General features: G+C 39.5%; 1 protein-coding gene across 4 annotated transcripts in view; it reads left to right on the forward strand.

The window, feature by feature from the left end:
* The window catches only part of CEP126 (centrosomal protein 126), a 41,266-nt gene extending 31,043 nt beyond the window's left edge, over window positions 1-10,223 (forward strand). The window contains exons 7-11 of one of the 4 annotated variants that reach the window (XM_026790743.2): window positions 115-239; window positions 527-614; window positions 1,143-1,352; window positions 3,731-3,794; window positions 6,569-10,223. In XM_026790743.2, coding sequence (XP_026646544.2) covers window positions 115-239; window positions 527-614; window positions 1,143-1,352; window positions 3,731-3,794; window position 6,569 — 488 coding nt within the window. In that variant the 3' untranslated portion in view covers window positions 6,570-10,223. Of the gene's footprint in view, window positions 1-114; window positions 240-526; window positions 615-1,142; window positions 1,353-3,730; window positions 3,795-6,568 lie in introns of those variants that run through there. The other 3 variants (XM_026790744.2, XM_026790745.2, XM_074535157.1) reach the window with 3 other exon arrangements.
* Window positions 10,224-16,749: the final 6,526 nt, after the last annotated feature.

The following is a 16,749-nucleotide window of genomic DNA, read 5'->3' on the forward strand; positions in this document are numbered from 1 at the left end:
AGACAATTTAGGGAGATCAGGTGTAAATATCTAAATGTGGACAGAGACATTTACTACTACATTTATCATGTTGTTTACACATTTTGGTTTACTTTTGTCTGCATGTCATTTAAGGAAGTGTTCCTGTTACAAGACAAAATCAGGGTTTTGGCAACTATGAAAATAAACACCGAAGTTTTTCAGAATGCAGAAGACAAAGTGTCATCTCTAAAACATGGAAGCCTGCTCATCATGCACAGGTTAGTATAAAACACCATAAAAAATGTTATTTATCTTCAAAATGGAAAGATTTTCAGGAATATCAAAGATATGTTCATTGTCACGTGATTTTGAATCAATGCTTAGAGCTTGCTGTCAGCTTGCTAATGAAAAGAATAAAACCAACTAGAATACATCTCTTTATTTGTATACCATAATATTTTTTTCACTTGAAAACATTTGGTGATGCAAAATATTAAAACATGTTCAGAAGGTAGTATAGTTACTTTAAATTATACTTAAAATACTCTTACAATCTTTTTGATAGAATTCATTATGTGCTGTCCAGCTGAGTCCCATTCAATCTGCATTTGATCCAGTACAAAAGATGAAAAACATCTCTAAATCTGAGGAAGGTATAGTAACACAACTCACTTCAGTTCTTTGTTGTACATAAAGTACAATGACAGAATATACCCACTGTGTAACATGGCTTGTGTCTTTTAGCATCAGTGATGCTAAGTAAGAAAGGATAATTCTATACAGCATTTTTTTTCTGTAAAGATAAGACATAGCATCACATAGCATGATATTAATGGTTTTATAAATGCATTACAGCATATATTCCATTTTTATTCAATTCCTAGAGTTTTTTTAACTGTATGTGTCACATATAACTGTATGATGTGGACAGATATTTCTCGTTATCATTACATATTTCCAAACTCGAAAGTACGTACTATGGTGCCATTTGTAAGATAAATTAGTGTCCTTAATTATTTCATTTTCTAACATATCATGTTTCCTGATTTTTCCACTTTTTTCTTCTTTTAAAGTCAATTTTGTGTGTTTCACAGACCTATGGTTATAAAAAAGAGCAGTTTATTTAAATGTTTATTCAAATGAGCCCTTCTCATTTGAAGACCCCTCTGCAATCTCTTCAGTTTCAGAAAGCACTGCTCAGTTTCTAGTGGCAGAAAAACTAGCAAGTACACCAATTGCAGAGGGTGAAATCCTGGCAGTCATGGACCGTGTGAAGCCAGCCAGACAGCTCTCACTGCTTAGAAGGGCTCTGTGTCCAGGCATGAGTACCCTTTCCATTGAAGAACAGAAGATTTTCCAGTCTCTGGATTATCTGGATGAAAAGCTACAAAGTACGTTGGATAATAAATATACTGCTACATCAGTTGATTAAATAACTATATATTTTTTTGCCTTCAATTTTTTTGGATGAAACCAAGAATCCTGTAATAGAAATATTTTCTGTTGTTGTTGTTGTTATTATTATTATTATTATTATTATTATTATTATTATTATTATTATTATTGTCTAAATGTATCAAACTGTATCAAAATCAGGAAATCCTTCTTCAAGGCAATGAAATTAATTTAAAATAATGATGACTTTTTCTTTGTAAAGAATAACTCTATATGTGATGAGAGGATATCTTCAGATACCTGTTGTTTGTAAGAAATGCTTGTCAAAATTGTTCCATCAAGGTGCATCAGGTGCATCAGCCTCACTTGGAAATCTGTTCCAAAGCTTATCCATCTTCATTTTTTTGCAATTCTTTTTTGCAAATTATTGTCCTCTATGTCATACAGTTTTGCAAATGTAGTCCTTTATAATGAATGGGCTTTTCATTTTCTTTCTTCTAATATTTTAGAATGTTTCTCCATGAATTCTGAAAGGCTAGAAATAATAAATAAGGAGTTCTGACATTGCTGCAGATAAATATAAATGTATAAATGACTATTACTTGTGCAACCATTTAAAAATGGCAGTCTTACCTAAGTGTTCTCTAACTTGTTCTTCCTTAATGCCAGGTGGGCTTCTTACCTGCTTTATACTGATGCTCTTTATACGAACTCCCCAGCCACAGCTTCCATTTTGCTGAAGAATGTGGGGGAAAGTCTGTACTTGTTTTTAATAATTTTTTCCCCTGTGATTAGTCAGCTAATGCTTTCTTTAGTCATTCTGTGATATTGCACTTGAAGAACAGACTTACTTCTTGAGTCTCTTGCTACTTTAGGATTTGCTTTGACTGATGTAATCATACAGGCCTTCCATTAAAAATTCACATTGGTTTGGCATAGTTTTGGTATTTTTTGTGCTCTGTCCTGTACTTGAAATCAATGGGAACCTTATGACTTAGTCTCTTCTGCTTGGCTGATTGGCTTTTTATATGATTGGAATAACTGCTTGACATTTGTGCTCTACATGGAATTGCCAGCTCTCCTTAATTTTCCTCACACTTTTTTCATATAAAATTTTACATGTTAATTATTTCAGTTTATTAGAATGTGCTTTCTTAAAGTCCACTGATTTCACTTTTCTATTCCACTACTATTCCTTCTGGACTGCACTATTTATGTTCATGTTATCTAAGTTTACCCCCTTATTGACTGGAATCAAACTAAACCAGGGTTTATTAAACTTCTGCGCACTATCCGTGTATTTCTACATTACATGGTGAATAGTCTGACTTTGAGGAAAAAGGCTTCAGTTTCCTATAGACTGCAACAGCAGAATAAAAGATCTTTGCAATTGTTTAGAAACTTTGTGCAGCTGTAGCTTACAGTTCTTGCTCTGTCAAACAGTGGTTCAGAATTTCATTGTATCATAACCTGTGGTTATTGCTTCCAGGCAAATGAAAATTTAAAAATCCATTTTTTACCAGAAAACTGTTTTAGTATGATGTGCTCAGGTTAAGAAAGTAGATATGAAAAGAGAAATATGAGCATATAAAATTAAATTTCTGTGTAAGTAACAGAGAAGCTACAAAGAAGGGAAAGGTGAATTCAGCAAAATAACTGGAAGCAACAACTCAGAAATTTTTGAAATGTGAAAAGGAAAACTGTAAGAAAAGTTCATAGCAGTATGGAAGAAACAGTGAAAGAATCATAGGAATTAACAGATTGCAAATGAAGTAACTGTGAAAGTTAGTGTAATACATACACGTACATATGCATCTCAGAAATTTAATTAGCATGCCTAATTATTTTGAGATTAATACTGGTAATAGAAAGCTGGGAAATTTTACAGGTAGACTTACATGTAAGTACTTGTAAGTAACTAAGTGTTGTAGGTATTTACATGTCATACAAGTACATTGCTGTTCTAAGCTGTTATCTTTTTCCATTCCTTCTTTTGGCTTTGTTTTCACATGTTACCAAATTGAAAAATTATGTAGCTTTATATTGGTCTTTTTAATGAATAGCAGTGAATCACTAGCCAATCTACCTTTGGAATATTTATTGCTGATGAGTAGATGGCATTCTTTTCTCTAGCTTTAGATGTCTTTATTGGTACTAAATTTTTTGTTCATATACTATTTAGATGCAAATTTTAAAAATAGAGGTATGGCCTATCCTTCAGCAGCTGTTGGTAGGGGAAATAAAACCAGTGCTATTAAATTACATTTCCACATTCTTCAGAAAGTTTTTAGCTGAATATTTGACTGTGAATCTTATTTTTATTGAAGTATTTTGTTTATTTAATATTCATTATATACTTTAATGCTTTTTTCAGATGTTCAAAAAGCCATTACCAGAAACCCATTTGCTTCACATGTTTTACAGATAAGCAACCCTTAGTAAGTATTTAATTTAAATGTGTTCAGCTTTAATTTCTACAAACTAACCTTATTGCTTATTTTATTGTAAAAATATAATTGAAAATACTGATGTCAATCTATTCAGCTGCCTTGCCCTATTTTTTGTTTATGTAAAAAAAACCCCAACAAACGTGAACTTTATATTACTGTAAACAGGCTTTAACAGTTTATGTCAGACTGCCTCATCCTCTGGCTTCATTTCCATTTTGGTATTTGAAGACATTTGCTAAGTCCAGGAAGTCCCAAGAACTTCCAAGGAACAGTCATTTAGCAGGGTCCATTTGAAGTATATGTAACTCCTAAATAATTTGTAGTTCATTGCAGTAAGGTCCCCCCTGAGCCTCCTTTTCTCCAGGCTGAGCACCCCCAGCTCCCTCAGCTGCCCCTCACAGCACTTGTGCTCCAGACCCTTCCCCAGCTCTGCTGCCCTTCCCTGGACACGCTCCAGCCCCTCAATGTCTCCCTGGCACTGAGGGGCCCAGAACTGAGCACAGGATTGGAGCTGTGGCCTCAGCAGTGCTGGGTACAGGGGGACGGTCACTGCCCTGCTCCTGCTGGCCACACCTGGCTGAGCCAGGCCAGGATGCCATCGGCCTTCTGGGCCACCTGGGCACACTCTGGATCATGTTCAGCTCCTGCTGATCAGCACAGCCAGGTTCTTTTTCCATCAGGTAGCTTCCCAGCCACTGCCCCCAGCCTGTAGCAGTGCCTGGGGTTGCTATTGCAACCCAGGTGCAGGACCCAGCACTTTGCCTTGTTGAACCTCAACAGTTGGCATTGACCAACTTTCATCATTGATCCAGCCTGTCCAGATTGCCCTGCAGAGCCACCAGCAGATCAACACTCCAACCCAGCTTGGTGTCAGCTGCAAAGTGACTGAGAGTGTATTCATCCCCTAATCCAGATCAGTGATAAAGAACTGGCCCCAGCACTGAGTCCTTGGGAAACCCACTTGTGACTGGGTGCCAGCTGGATGTAACTCCAGGCACCACCCCTTTCATGGCTCCGCCAACTAGACAGTTTTTTAACCTCTGAGGAGTGTCACAGACATCTTTTTGTGAAAATCCTTTTCTTGGGATTTTTCCTTCTGAGAAGCTGAGAGGCCTCAAAAACAAAATGTAAACAATGGTTATCTGCTGCTGTGGAATGCATCAGGTGGATTTTTGATTGGCCCATCTTAGATGTTTATAATTAATGGCCAATCAATGCCCATCTGTCTCAGACAGAATCTGAGACAGTTGCCTTTTGTTATCATTCTTTTCTTTTCTATTCTTAGCTTAACTAACCTTCTGAGATGAAACTTTTCCTTCTAATCTTTAGTATAGTTTCAATGTAATATATATCATAAAATAATATATCAAGCCTTCTGTAACACAGAGTGAGATCTACGTCTCTTCCCTTATCCTAAGACCCCTGTGACCCCCGTCACAGAGGAGTGCATCCATTCATACCATAAGCAGCCAGTTTTCCAGGAGACGGCTGTGCGAAACTGTGTCAAAGTCTTTACTGAAGTCCAGATAAAGAATATGCACAGCCTTTCCTGCATCCACTAAGTGGGTCACCTGGTCATAGAAGGAGATCAGGTCAGTCAAAGAGGATCTGCCTTTCCTGTACCCATGCTGGCTGGGCCTGATACCCTCATGGTCCTCTACATGCTGTGTGATCACACTCAAGATGATCTGCTTCACATATACTGCATACACATTACGGGATAAGCTGTTACTAAAAATGTTAAAGAAAATATTCTTTATTCATAACGCTTTTACAACTCTCTGAATTTGAGACTGAAACACCCCAGGAAGCATCCCAGCTCCTAAATTCAAAATAATTGCCCAGTTTTGAAGTGAGACTCTGAGAAGACAGCTGTGCATCAGTGCCTTTCTTCTTGTGAATCTCAGTAATAGGTGTGACTTGGAACCTCAGCTTCCTTTCTTCTGCCTCCTATCTCATAAATTTAGTTGTTTGCGGCTAAACAACTTCTGGTTTTAAATTTTTTTTAAATTTTGTTTTTTTCTGCACAGTTACCTTTATTGGATCTAAGTGTGTTTTAATAATGCATTTTTGAACTTTTCCTCTGGTCCTTCATGGTCTGCCCAACATTAAAAATAAAAAAAAGAAACAAAGCTGTTTTTCTCACTGATGCATTTCCATGGCTTTCAGTAGACAGAATTCTTTCTTGGCTGACTGGTCTGCCACAAAGCTTTCTCCCACTAATTCATCTACAATATTTTTACTTCATGAATAAGATTCAAACACTAGATATTGCTCAGCCTGTGCTGTCTCTGGAACTTCAAGTTCTCTGATTTAAGACCCTTCTTTCACTACAAGTATATACTTATGCATTGAAACAGGTGTCAAATACATTCAAATCTCAGCCACTGGTTTGGAATTCTTGATGATAAGAATGAACTGTCATACAAACATCCAGCTGCAGAAAAAGTACAGATGAATGAGATCAAATCTACTGGGAGAAACAATGGGGTTTAAAATTTTTACTTCACCAAGAGAACAAGCTGTTTTAGCTCTCCTTGTTTCAGAGCACCCAGATAAAATATGGATATTTACTCACTAATTTCTGTGAAGGGCCTTGTACTCTGTAATTCCAACCTCTGAATCCAGATGAAGGTATGTAGTTGTTTATAGAATGGAAAACAGATCACATGATACCATCGAATGATGCTTCTTGAATGTTATACATAATCACATTTCTGTTTATATACATGCATATCTCACTATATTCTGTTTTATTATAGAGTATTCAGCAATGCATGTCCTCCCCTTGGGTGAGCCCTGCAATAGCCTCACTGCAGTACCGGAGTACTTCCAGCTGGCAACCCACTGCAGTTGTACAGGAGACACTGACATTATCTGCTACAGAATCTTGTGGCTTTATGTACTTTATATGCAGTGTGTATAATGTTTGACAGTACAAAATTAGTAATAAAATTAAGAAGAAAGCAGAAACTCAAATAATGAATGTCAATTGACTGGTAAGCATTTTTAGGATAACTAAGTCTATTTTATTCTGCACTTTATTGTAAAATCAATTTTAAAAAACCCATCTGAATTGTTATACCAGTTCTGGATTAAAGACCTTTTGTTAACCAGCGTGATACTTCAATTTGTGAAGTTAGTTAATTGCTAAGAAATGGTGAGTTTTTAACTTCTTCTAGTTCACTTCCTCTGCTGTTTCGATAAAAAGTAATGAAAAGATAAACATTCATGGAATCATAAAATCACAAAACCATTTCAGTTGGAAGATCATTGAGTTCATCAAGGTGACACTGCAGTGTTTGCCACTAAACCAAGTACCCAGGCACCACATCCTCATCTCTTTTTTTGTGTTGTTAAACAAGCAGAATCAGTCAACAAATCTAGGCTGCAATTAGCTACAAGAAGTAATAAAAAGAATTTACAAAATCTCTTGATTTATAATTCTGTATCAGATGCCTGATTTTCTGTTCATACCTACACAGTAACAATTGTAGGGTTTGTCTCGGGGTGGGGTTCAGCTCTCCTGTACTTCCACCAGAGCTGTGCCTGATCCCCACACAGTGTTTCTGCTAGTCTTTGAAACAAAGTGTATGGAAGCCTGGGAGAGCCTTATTTCAGGAGTGGACTCAGTGCCATAAGAGTGCAACCACAGGAACATCTGCCCCCCATTTAGAGACTGGTATTCTATAAATGGAATGCATCTTCCCAAAAGAAGATCTTAAATGATCATTTGGCAAAAGTATTTTAAAAACTTGGTTGTTCCCCATCATACCAAGGTCATCATATCATCATTGCCATTGTTTAGGAAAGAACCAGCCTTCAAGAAAAAGAGAGGAGGAAAACATGTGCCCATCTTAACAATGGACAGTTTCTCAGGGTTTTACCTGCTGGTGCATTGTGTCAGCCAAGACTAAGGTGAACTACATATAGCAAATAGCAGCTTAAATTTTACAAAGAAGGTTTAGGGAAAGATTGAGTCTTTCAGGAAAATATTTTGAAGACTGGAATAATAAATAATAAATAACCTTTCTCCTCTAGCTATGCATTACTACATCTTTGGAGGAAAAATCTGGCCTAAAGGAGCTGACGTCAGTCTGGAGACTGTTAGGATAAACTGTATTTAAACATCAAAATTGCAGAAACTTGATTTCTTATGACCACTGTTGCCATCTGCTCTGATAGTTCTGCCAGAAAAGGGAAACTATAGCTGAATTCCACATGCCTAAAGGATTTTGATGTGTGTCAGTACTTACTTGGTCTTTGGTCTCAAATAAATGTAGAATTCCCAGAAAAAGGCATGAAACAAACTAACAAGAAGCATTTTGAGTTGGACTCAAAATTTGTTTGCCCTGAAATAGTGAGCCCTTACATCTCTGTTTGTCAGCAGTCCCCTGTGACATTCCAGTATGGTGAGGATTTCATATTTAAATAGCGGGGCAAGATTTCCCAACAGAGATTAAGAGAAAGGAAAGCAAATAATCCAAATACCAGAGGCCATGGTAGTGCTAGTCAGCAAGCCAGAGCAGCAGCTTAACCAGGTTTCTACTCCTGGGTGGCAGTTTAGGTGGCAAAAGTAAAGCCCATGAGTCAACTTCCTCAATTACCTGAAGACATTCTTTCAAAAGCAGGTGCCTGCATTTACATTTCCAGGAAAGTAATTTCAAATTAGTTTTTTCATTTAGCATTACAGGCTTCAACTAAGGTAATATTACCTTCAATAAGGTAATCACCTTGTTTATGAGGTCACTTTGGCTCTTATGACAACAGTGAAGTATAATTTTTGTTTAGATGTCTAAACAGGGTGACCCTTGGGCATCAGGAATGTGCACTTGAAGAGTGGTCCCAGGGGCAGCAGCTGGATTCTGAGCACTTGTGAAAAGCCAGAGCAGAGCCTCATGAGGGTGTCATTGACAAGCAGCCTCCTGAGTGCAGACATGTCCAGGAGAATGCCAGGCTTAGAAGAAATGGGCTAATTTTATGCCCCGTCAGGGCTTAACAGGGTGTCAAAGCACCCCTACCCTAACAAGGTTCGCCTTTTCCTCCATCACCTGTGGGGCCTCCAATGCTGCCAGGAAGAAAATGATCTACCTCTATATCTGGGAGGGCACCACAGCAAATAGCCACCATCCACTCCAGCACCTGCATCCAGGCTCTAGGATGGCAGGAGCCTATGTACCTGCGGCCTGCCATTGGCATTGGAGGCACAAGTGACAGGCGTGACAGTGCTGTGGATGTGAGGGATAGGTGCAGCTACAGACACATGGGGGCGATGACAAGTCCTCAGCACTGACAGGGACAGCGAGACAGGGACTGGCTGGGCTGCAGCTGGAGCTGCCACAGTGGCATGGGAATTCTGAACAAGGCTCTGGTTCTTCTTTCTCTTCTGGAACTTCCCTCTAGCCATGGTCATTAGACTGCAGGGTCCTTGCCTATGCTCCTTGATAAGCTCTTGGTAGTGGCAAGAGCTGCAGAGGTAATGGGTAGGAAGAAGGGACTGGGAGAAGTCAGAGATCCTCCTCCTCCAGCCATTGCTCACAGTCAATTTGCTTTCATGGGGAAAAAAGTATTTTTTTAGCTACCAGATTCACAGGCTAGAAGAACTGCAGCCCTGTGAAGTGGGAAGGCCTTTGCAGAACTACTACTGACACCTGTAAATGATGTTTCAAGCATTTTGAACAGTGTTTTTCAGGCAAAACAGGCACAAGTAAACCCTTATGACAGTGTTTTGGGGCAGCCAATGTGTGTGTAAAATTGCAGCAGTGAACATGACTGTGCTATACGACAAGCTGCCAGGAGGATGCATTAAATCATTTGAGGCAAAAGGGCTACCTCAAAATATGTATTTACCTGTGTTAGGCCAGTATAAAGTACACAAGTCTTGAGTTGTGTGGAAGCATCTTTGGCAAAGCCCCTGCTGGGAGGAGAACCTGACTGATGCTGTCAAATTCTGCAGACACAACAGGAATGACAATGCACAATAAAAAAGGAACCAGAAATGGGTGGGCAGAGTGCCATCTAAAACATGGTCAGTGGTGTGTGGGAATGACCAGGCTTCTCACCAAACACACATCTGCTCCATCAAGTGGACAGGCGGTTTCATATCCTTTTTTTCATCTTTATCATAATATTCATAATCATCTGGCTCATAATGATTTTTTTCTCTAATACCATTGCTTTTATAAGAGAGAATTCACCCAAACTGAATTTGACCCCCTATATCTAGAGATGACTCCACAATATTTCTGGAATTGTATTTCAAATCATAGCTACACAATTCCTTCAATAGTGACCACAAATCCCAAACCAGGAACAATGATAGCAGTGATCCAGGATGACCAAAGTGTCTGTGGGTGACAGGAATCTACATATAACATTTCTATTATTGTATTTATAAATTTTGTTCTTTTTTGAGAAGGAAGCAATTGTTTAGCATTGTTATTTAGTCTGTATCCAGTAGTTTGTGCTCTATCAGAGAAACAAAAACAAAAAGAAAAAAAGAAGGAAAGAAAAATGGAAAGGAGGAAGAAAAATTTAAAAAAGAGAAGGAAAGGAAAGGAAAGGAAAGGAAAGGAAAGGAAAGGAAAGGAAAGGAAAGGAAAGGAAAGGAAAGGAAAGGAAAGGAAAGGAAAGGAAAGGAAAGGAAAGATCAATTTCTATGCTTTTTGTTCAATTTTCAGTAATGTTTTTATTTGATCTTCTTACTTCTGCCATGAAAAGACTCTAAAAGATGCTGAATCTTTTGAAGGCTGTGCCATCCTGCAGTTAGGCAAAAATGTCAGTAGAATGAACCACTATCTGTTATTCAGTGATCATTCAAGTGTTGTGCCATTAAGCAAACTGAAAAAGTGAAAACATATCTTTCTAAAAAAGGAAATGCTGCTGAAATAATTCATATTCAGAGTTTTCATTAAAGAAGAAAACTAAAGTTCAAATATTTCTGTTTATATTTAAAAGATTGACTTTTCACTTCAAAATAAGATTTTAAGACTAGATTAATAACATTAGTCAAAAGCTATGTGAAGTGTTTTGTTTCAGGTTGACTTAAAAATTTGGTAATTTCTTGCCCATGGAAGTTATTTCCCTTTCTGATTTCTCAGTTTGGCTGTCTAATAAAAAGCAAAACTTACACAATCTGTTCAAGAGGTCTGAACTCTGTTCTCAGCTGTAGGCAAAGGGTTTGGCACTGGGGAACACGGCCTTCAGAGGTCGTTCATCAGAGTGCTGGTGTTATTCTCTCGTGGTTATTCACAGGGCAGCACTGATTTCTGTGTTGTCCAGTCAGCACATGCCCACGGTCTCCCTTTGGAGAACAGAGTGATGTGGGGATATGGGGGTAGGATGGTGTTTACACAGACCTTTCATGATATTGGTCTTAACAGCAAGAAGAACTAGAGAGACAGAACACAGGGTGCTAAGGATGAACCTCTTTCCCTTCCTGTAGAGCGTGTCCTACCAAAGACAAGAGGTGACTTGGCTGGCAGGTTGTGCGTTTAGGTTAATTGCTTAACAACCTACATTTGATGGAGCCAATGAGTGAGCTTGGAATTTCCTAGACAGCTTCTAAGCCAGTAAAAAATTAGTAAGTCTTTTCCCAGTTTCTTGGATTGTTAGAAAGCTGGATGAAAATGTGAAAGCAATTATGTCCTTCAGAGCTCTTCAAATGACTGTACCATCCACACCCTGTGACTAAGTCCTTCTCTCTGTCTGTCTGAGATTGTCAGAGGGGATGGTTTTTTCTTTCTGAAGCAGAACGTGCTGCAAGGTCTCTTGGGATGGCAGAGGCTTCATGCACACAATGCGCCTTTGCAGACAGAACTAAACCTTCCAACTCAATGATCTTAATTCACATATGTGTGTTTGTTTTATAGAGGCACACAGATATATAGGGTATGCATAAACAAATTAGTTTTCTTAGTAATGAGCACTGCTTCTGACAGTGTTTTTTTCTTTTGTTTTCAGACTCCAGGATGTGGCACACTATAATGCATGCTTCTGTGCTGTTGCTGCAAAAATACCCTGCTGCAAGCAGGGGTATTTGTCTTCTTTCGAGGGGGGGTTGTGGACCAAATATGGCCCAGGCCTGTTTGATAGTTCTCTCGTAAATGAAATGATGACAATCCTCTTATGACTAGGAAACATTCCAGAGCCACAGTGTAGGGTTACACAATGGTACAGTGTCTTGCCCCTGATTTATAATTTGAGAAGCAGATTGTGTTCAGACAGAATGTGAGTTGAACAATGAGGTTTCTAGTCCTGATCTCATTAACAGAGATTTATACCAAGAGGCTATTGTATCTTGTTCTTTTGCTTTGCCATGCCAGCAAACATTCATAAGGTTATTTAAAAAAGAAAGCTTCTGTCACACAGTTAGGTCAGAAAGTTCTCAGGAAAATAGCTAGTCACATACAGAGTGGTCTAAATCTGCACTTAGCTAAGGCTTATGTTTCTGGCCTTAATAAGTCGCAGAATGATTATTTGAAACATCATACTCAAGCTTATTACATGTAAAGATTTCTGGAGACATGGCTTAAAATGCCTTTTCACATATTTATGCTTGTTCATGGTTGAGTCACTCTAAAATAACTAATATTTGCAAATTATCCATAATTACCAAAAGAATGTTCTTCCAGTGCAGAAGAACCAACAGAAGGTGAAATAACAATAACATCTTGAGAGCTACTTTCCCTCCTGCTGCCCTAGAGCCTCTGTGCTGAGAACCTGCTCTTTGTTGACAGCCAAGCAGTCATTGGGCATCCAGAAGAAGATGTACAGCACATTACTTAATTACATTCAGTAATGCTGCCAGGCAATTTGGCCTGATCACCAGTAGAAAGAAAATGAAGGTTCTTTTCCACACTCACCGTGCTAGAAAACCGACTGACCTGTCTGTATGTGCTCACAATGCAGCTCTGCAGCCTGCAGACCAATTCTGCTCAGAGAACTCGGCAGGAGGCTGTCTTGGAGTGTCACAGCAAGACATGAAGTCATGCAGAGCCCAGCAAAATCCAGCACGGCTCTTAGGAGATTAAAGGGCACTGTATCTGGAATACAGGAGGCATCTGGCTTCAAAGTGCCACACAGCTGTCATCACCACTTTCTCATACTCATGTGAAACATGGACAGCTTATCATTATCACGGCATGTGACTTCCCAATTTCACCTGCACTGACTACTGTGTGTTGCTGGTATAAATAAGCACACAGCTCTATTAGCCTGTTATTCAAGGTCCTGTCAAATATCAAGTGCTGTAGTAATACTCTCGTGAGCTGTGTTCTCCCAGACACAGATGCACACGTCAAATGAGAGGCCCCTCAACCCCAAATCTGATGGCAGTTTCCACATATAAAGCACCTGAGAGCAGGTGAGGAGACAGGGCAGCAAAAACTTGTCAGGCAAACCTTCAGACTGTAGCCAGCTGCACATCACAGAAAACTGCTGCTAAATAGCATCTGCTGTTGCAAAGAACATGGATTGGCCTGACAATCATAGAGAAACACTCTGCAGTACAGGGGCACGGAGGACAGTGGATGTTGTACAGATTGACAGCACACCTTTCTGTGTTCAGTTTGTGACAATAGGACCCAGTAAAGGCACAACAGCTGAGCCTTTGCATGAATGAACAGCAACAGTCATCCTTAAATCCTGTGGTGGATCTGTAGCTAGACCTTGCATTTGGTCTCCTCTGCCTGAACTCCCAGCAGAGTTTAAATGAAATTATACAACATCCTCTCATCAACTCCTGGCCTCAGTGTGACAGAAGAATTGCACAGAATTTTTCACCCTAATTTTTCCAACACATTTTGAAATGGATTCAGGTGATCTTTGCTTCCTATCCTGTACCTTTGCTCTCTGGTAAGCCTGGGGAAATAGGAACATGTTGCTCAGTTTTTTTGTGCCTTTCAATGTTTTGCATGTTTTTTCAGAAGAGTTCAGACTGCACTGCAATAGCACCTTGTCTGTCTTGCTAATGACTTGTCACTGAATGCCAGACAGGCCAAATTTGAAATAATTAGGATAGGAATGAATTACATTTTCTAGGCTATAGGTGAATGATAAGCTTTAACTAACTTTGGCAGTCTTCTGCTTAATCCATACCATTTTTCCTTTGGCTGAGTGCTTGGTGATAGAAAAAGATGAACTTTTCCTTCTTTTTTTTTTCCTCCAAATGTTTTAACTATTCTTTATCTCCCACAAAAGCCACACTTCCCATAAATCTTACTTTCTAGAAAGAAAGTTCTCCTTTACAAGTTTCCTATCCAAGTGCAATTTCTAGCATTTATGCTTACTCTATTACAAAGAGCTGGAGAGACAATCTCGACAGTTTGCTTTGTTCCAGTTATTAAAGCCCTGTCAAAGGGCAATGATCTGACAAGGCAGTGCTTAAAGCAATGACTCCTATGTTAAATCTTCACAACAAAAAGTTTTCAATTGCCTTCTGTGTTTACCTTCTTAGTCTCATCACCATTCACACCCAGTGCAGTGCTTGCAGCAGGATCACCCAGCCTCCACTCTGAAAACTGCCCTTTCCAGGTTTCTGGGGACCTAGCACCAGAGTAAGAAAAGCAGGGCTGAGGTCAAACAGGAGAACTCTAGGAGAAAGCTTCTGTCCTCAGCTTTGGAGACAAGCTCCACAGTGAGTCTTCTTAAATCATATTTTGTATTCACACATTCAGTCAATATGAGAAGACACACATTATTAGATCCCCATACTTTGATTTTGAAAAAAGGTAAACTTGACAGAAGGGGTTCTACTGATAATAGCAAACCATTATGGCAAACTCACTGTCTGAGGATTAGAGCCCTCCACAAGAGGCTATCAGGGCCAGCTCCTCCACCCCTTACCTTGCTCTGAAATGTGTGTTCCCCATTAGCTGCATTTGTTACGTGTGCTCTGTGGGTACCTCATTTTTCAGAGCACTCAGGGACAAGTAGATTTGGAGTCTCAAATGCCTTGACCCAATGACTGATGCCCAGGTAGTCTGTTAACTCAAGATAGTAGCATTTCTGTTCATGGGTGAGAACCAAACTTTGGATATGGATTAGGTACTGGACATGAGTCCTTACCTTATGTATCCTCTTAAGGTACAGGAATGTCATTCTGAATCTTTCAGAGGCTAATACCCTTTGGAGAACTAAATCATTAGCCCTGGTTTCTAGGCACTCTGAGATAGATAGATAGATAGATAGATAGATAGATAGATAGATAGATAGATAGATAGACCAATAGTCATAGCAGTTTTGCTGCCTCATGATGTCAATGAATTAGGACAGAGAAGAGAAATATAAAATACTTCTCCAACCCTGCTGAGGTTACATTATTCTATAAATTAATATCTGTGTCCTGAGTCTGTCTCCTGCTTTTGCAATTGTCCAACCACATGGTGCAGTCTCGGTGCCATTGAACCCCTATCAGGTCCCTTGTTCACAAGCTCTGATAGCTCATGTTAAAATCACAAGATCATTTAGGTTAGAAAAAAAAAACCTTAAGATTCTTGAGTCAAACCACTGAGTCACTTAAGGTGTCACAGACCTGGTCTGTCCATCCTCCCCTGCTCTGGAGATTTGCATCCCCATGGCTCAGCTGAACTTCACAACCCCATAACAAGTTAATGAACAACCAGGGCTGGGACCTGAGACACCTCAGGGCTCTGACTCATGAACCTTGTCATGGACAGCACTGGAAGTAAAACGAGTGTTTTCCAGGCTATCCTCAAGGGCTGTTACATAGGGGACATTCAAAGAAGAAATAATTGGTTAGAAAATACATACTTGCAAAAGGGAGAGCCCCTGTATGCTCTCAGTACTCACCCACCTTTCTTGTTTTCAGGGATCTGGTAGATGTTTTATGCTCTTCTGACCACGAGCACATGATAGGAAAGGAGAGGAAATGGCACTATAACAATAAACACTACACAGGGACCATTTCCAATAAGGAAACTGCTCCTGGCACTGCACAGTGGCTGCACAGATACATATATGCTGGCTACACAGATTAATAACTCTGGGATTTATGATTGCAGCTAAAATACTAAAATATTCCTGTTTTCTTCTCAGTTTAAGCCTATTTTTTTTTCCTGTTGTAGTCATTAAATCCACTGCCATATCAATACCTAAGGAAAATGGTTGCAGGGCCAGAAGCTTGTGGACACGAGCTTTGGCAGGCTGCAGAGGAGACAAGAAAAGGGAAAAGAGTTTCAGACTCAGCTAACTATGGCATTACTACTCCCAGGAGACCCTGCAGCAAGGTGCAAAGCTTGCCAAAAGCCATTTGGGTACACATGGTAATTTAAACAGCAAGATCTCCTGAACTGTCTCCAGCACAGCTGTGGTCTAAGTGTATTACTTTATTGACCATCTAGGTCCAATGCAACTGTCCTTTGTGCATATGAATCGGAGAGAGCATATTGCCCCTAGTTTTGTTTTACTTTTTATCAGCACTTGTAGCAGAGTCAGTCTCATCTCTTCTTTCACCTAAGAATGCTGTGGGGTACATATCATTTGAGAGATTCTGTACAAATATCAGAGAATCAAAAACCATGGAATAGTTTGGGTTGGAAGGAGCCTTAAAGACCACCTAACACCAAACCTCCTGCCATGGGCAGGAAACCTTCCACTAGACCAGGTTACTCAGAGCCCCACCCCAAGTGGCATTTGACACTTCCAGGGATGGGGAGTACACAACCACTCTGGACAACCTGTGCAAGTGCCTCACCACCATCACAGTAGAGAATATTTTTCCTAATGTTTAATCTAAACATTGCACTCCTTCAGCTTAAGGCCATTTCTTTTTTTCTTGTGGCTGCCTCTGGCTGCATAGCCTTGTGAAAAGTTCCTCTCAAGACAGCTTGTAAGTCTCCATAGTTTGCATTATAGCAACCCAAATTATGAGAACATCATCAGGATAAGCTTTGCCTGAATACCATACAGAAAATTGTGCTGA

Source organism: Zonotrichia albicollis, chromosome 2, assembly GCF_047830755.1.
Source record: "Zonotrichia albicollis isolate bZonAlb1 chromosome 2, bZonAlb1.hap1, whole genome shotgun sequence".
Taxonomy (NCBI): Eukaryota; Metazoa; Chordata; class Aves; order Passeriformes; family Passerellidae; genus Zonotrichia; species Zonotrichia albicollis.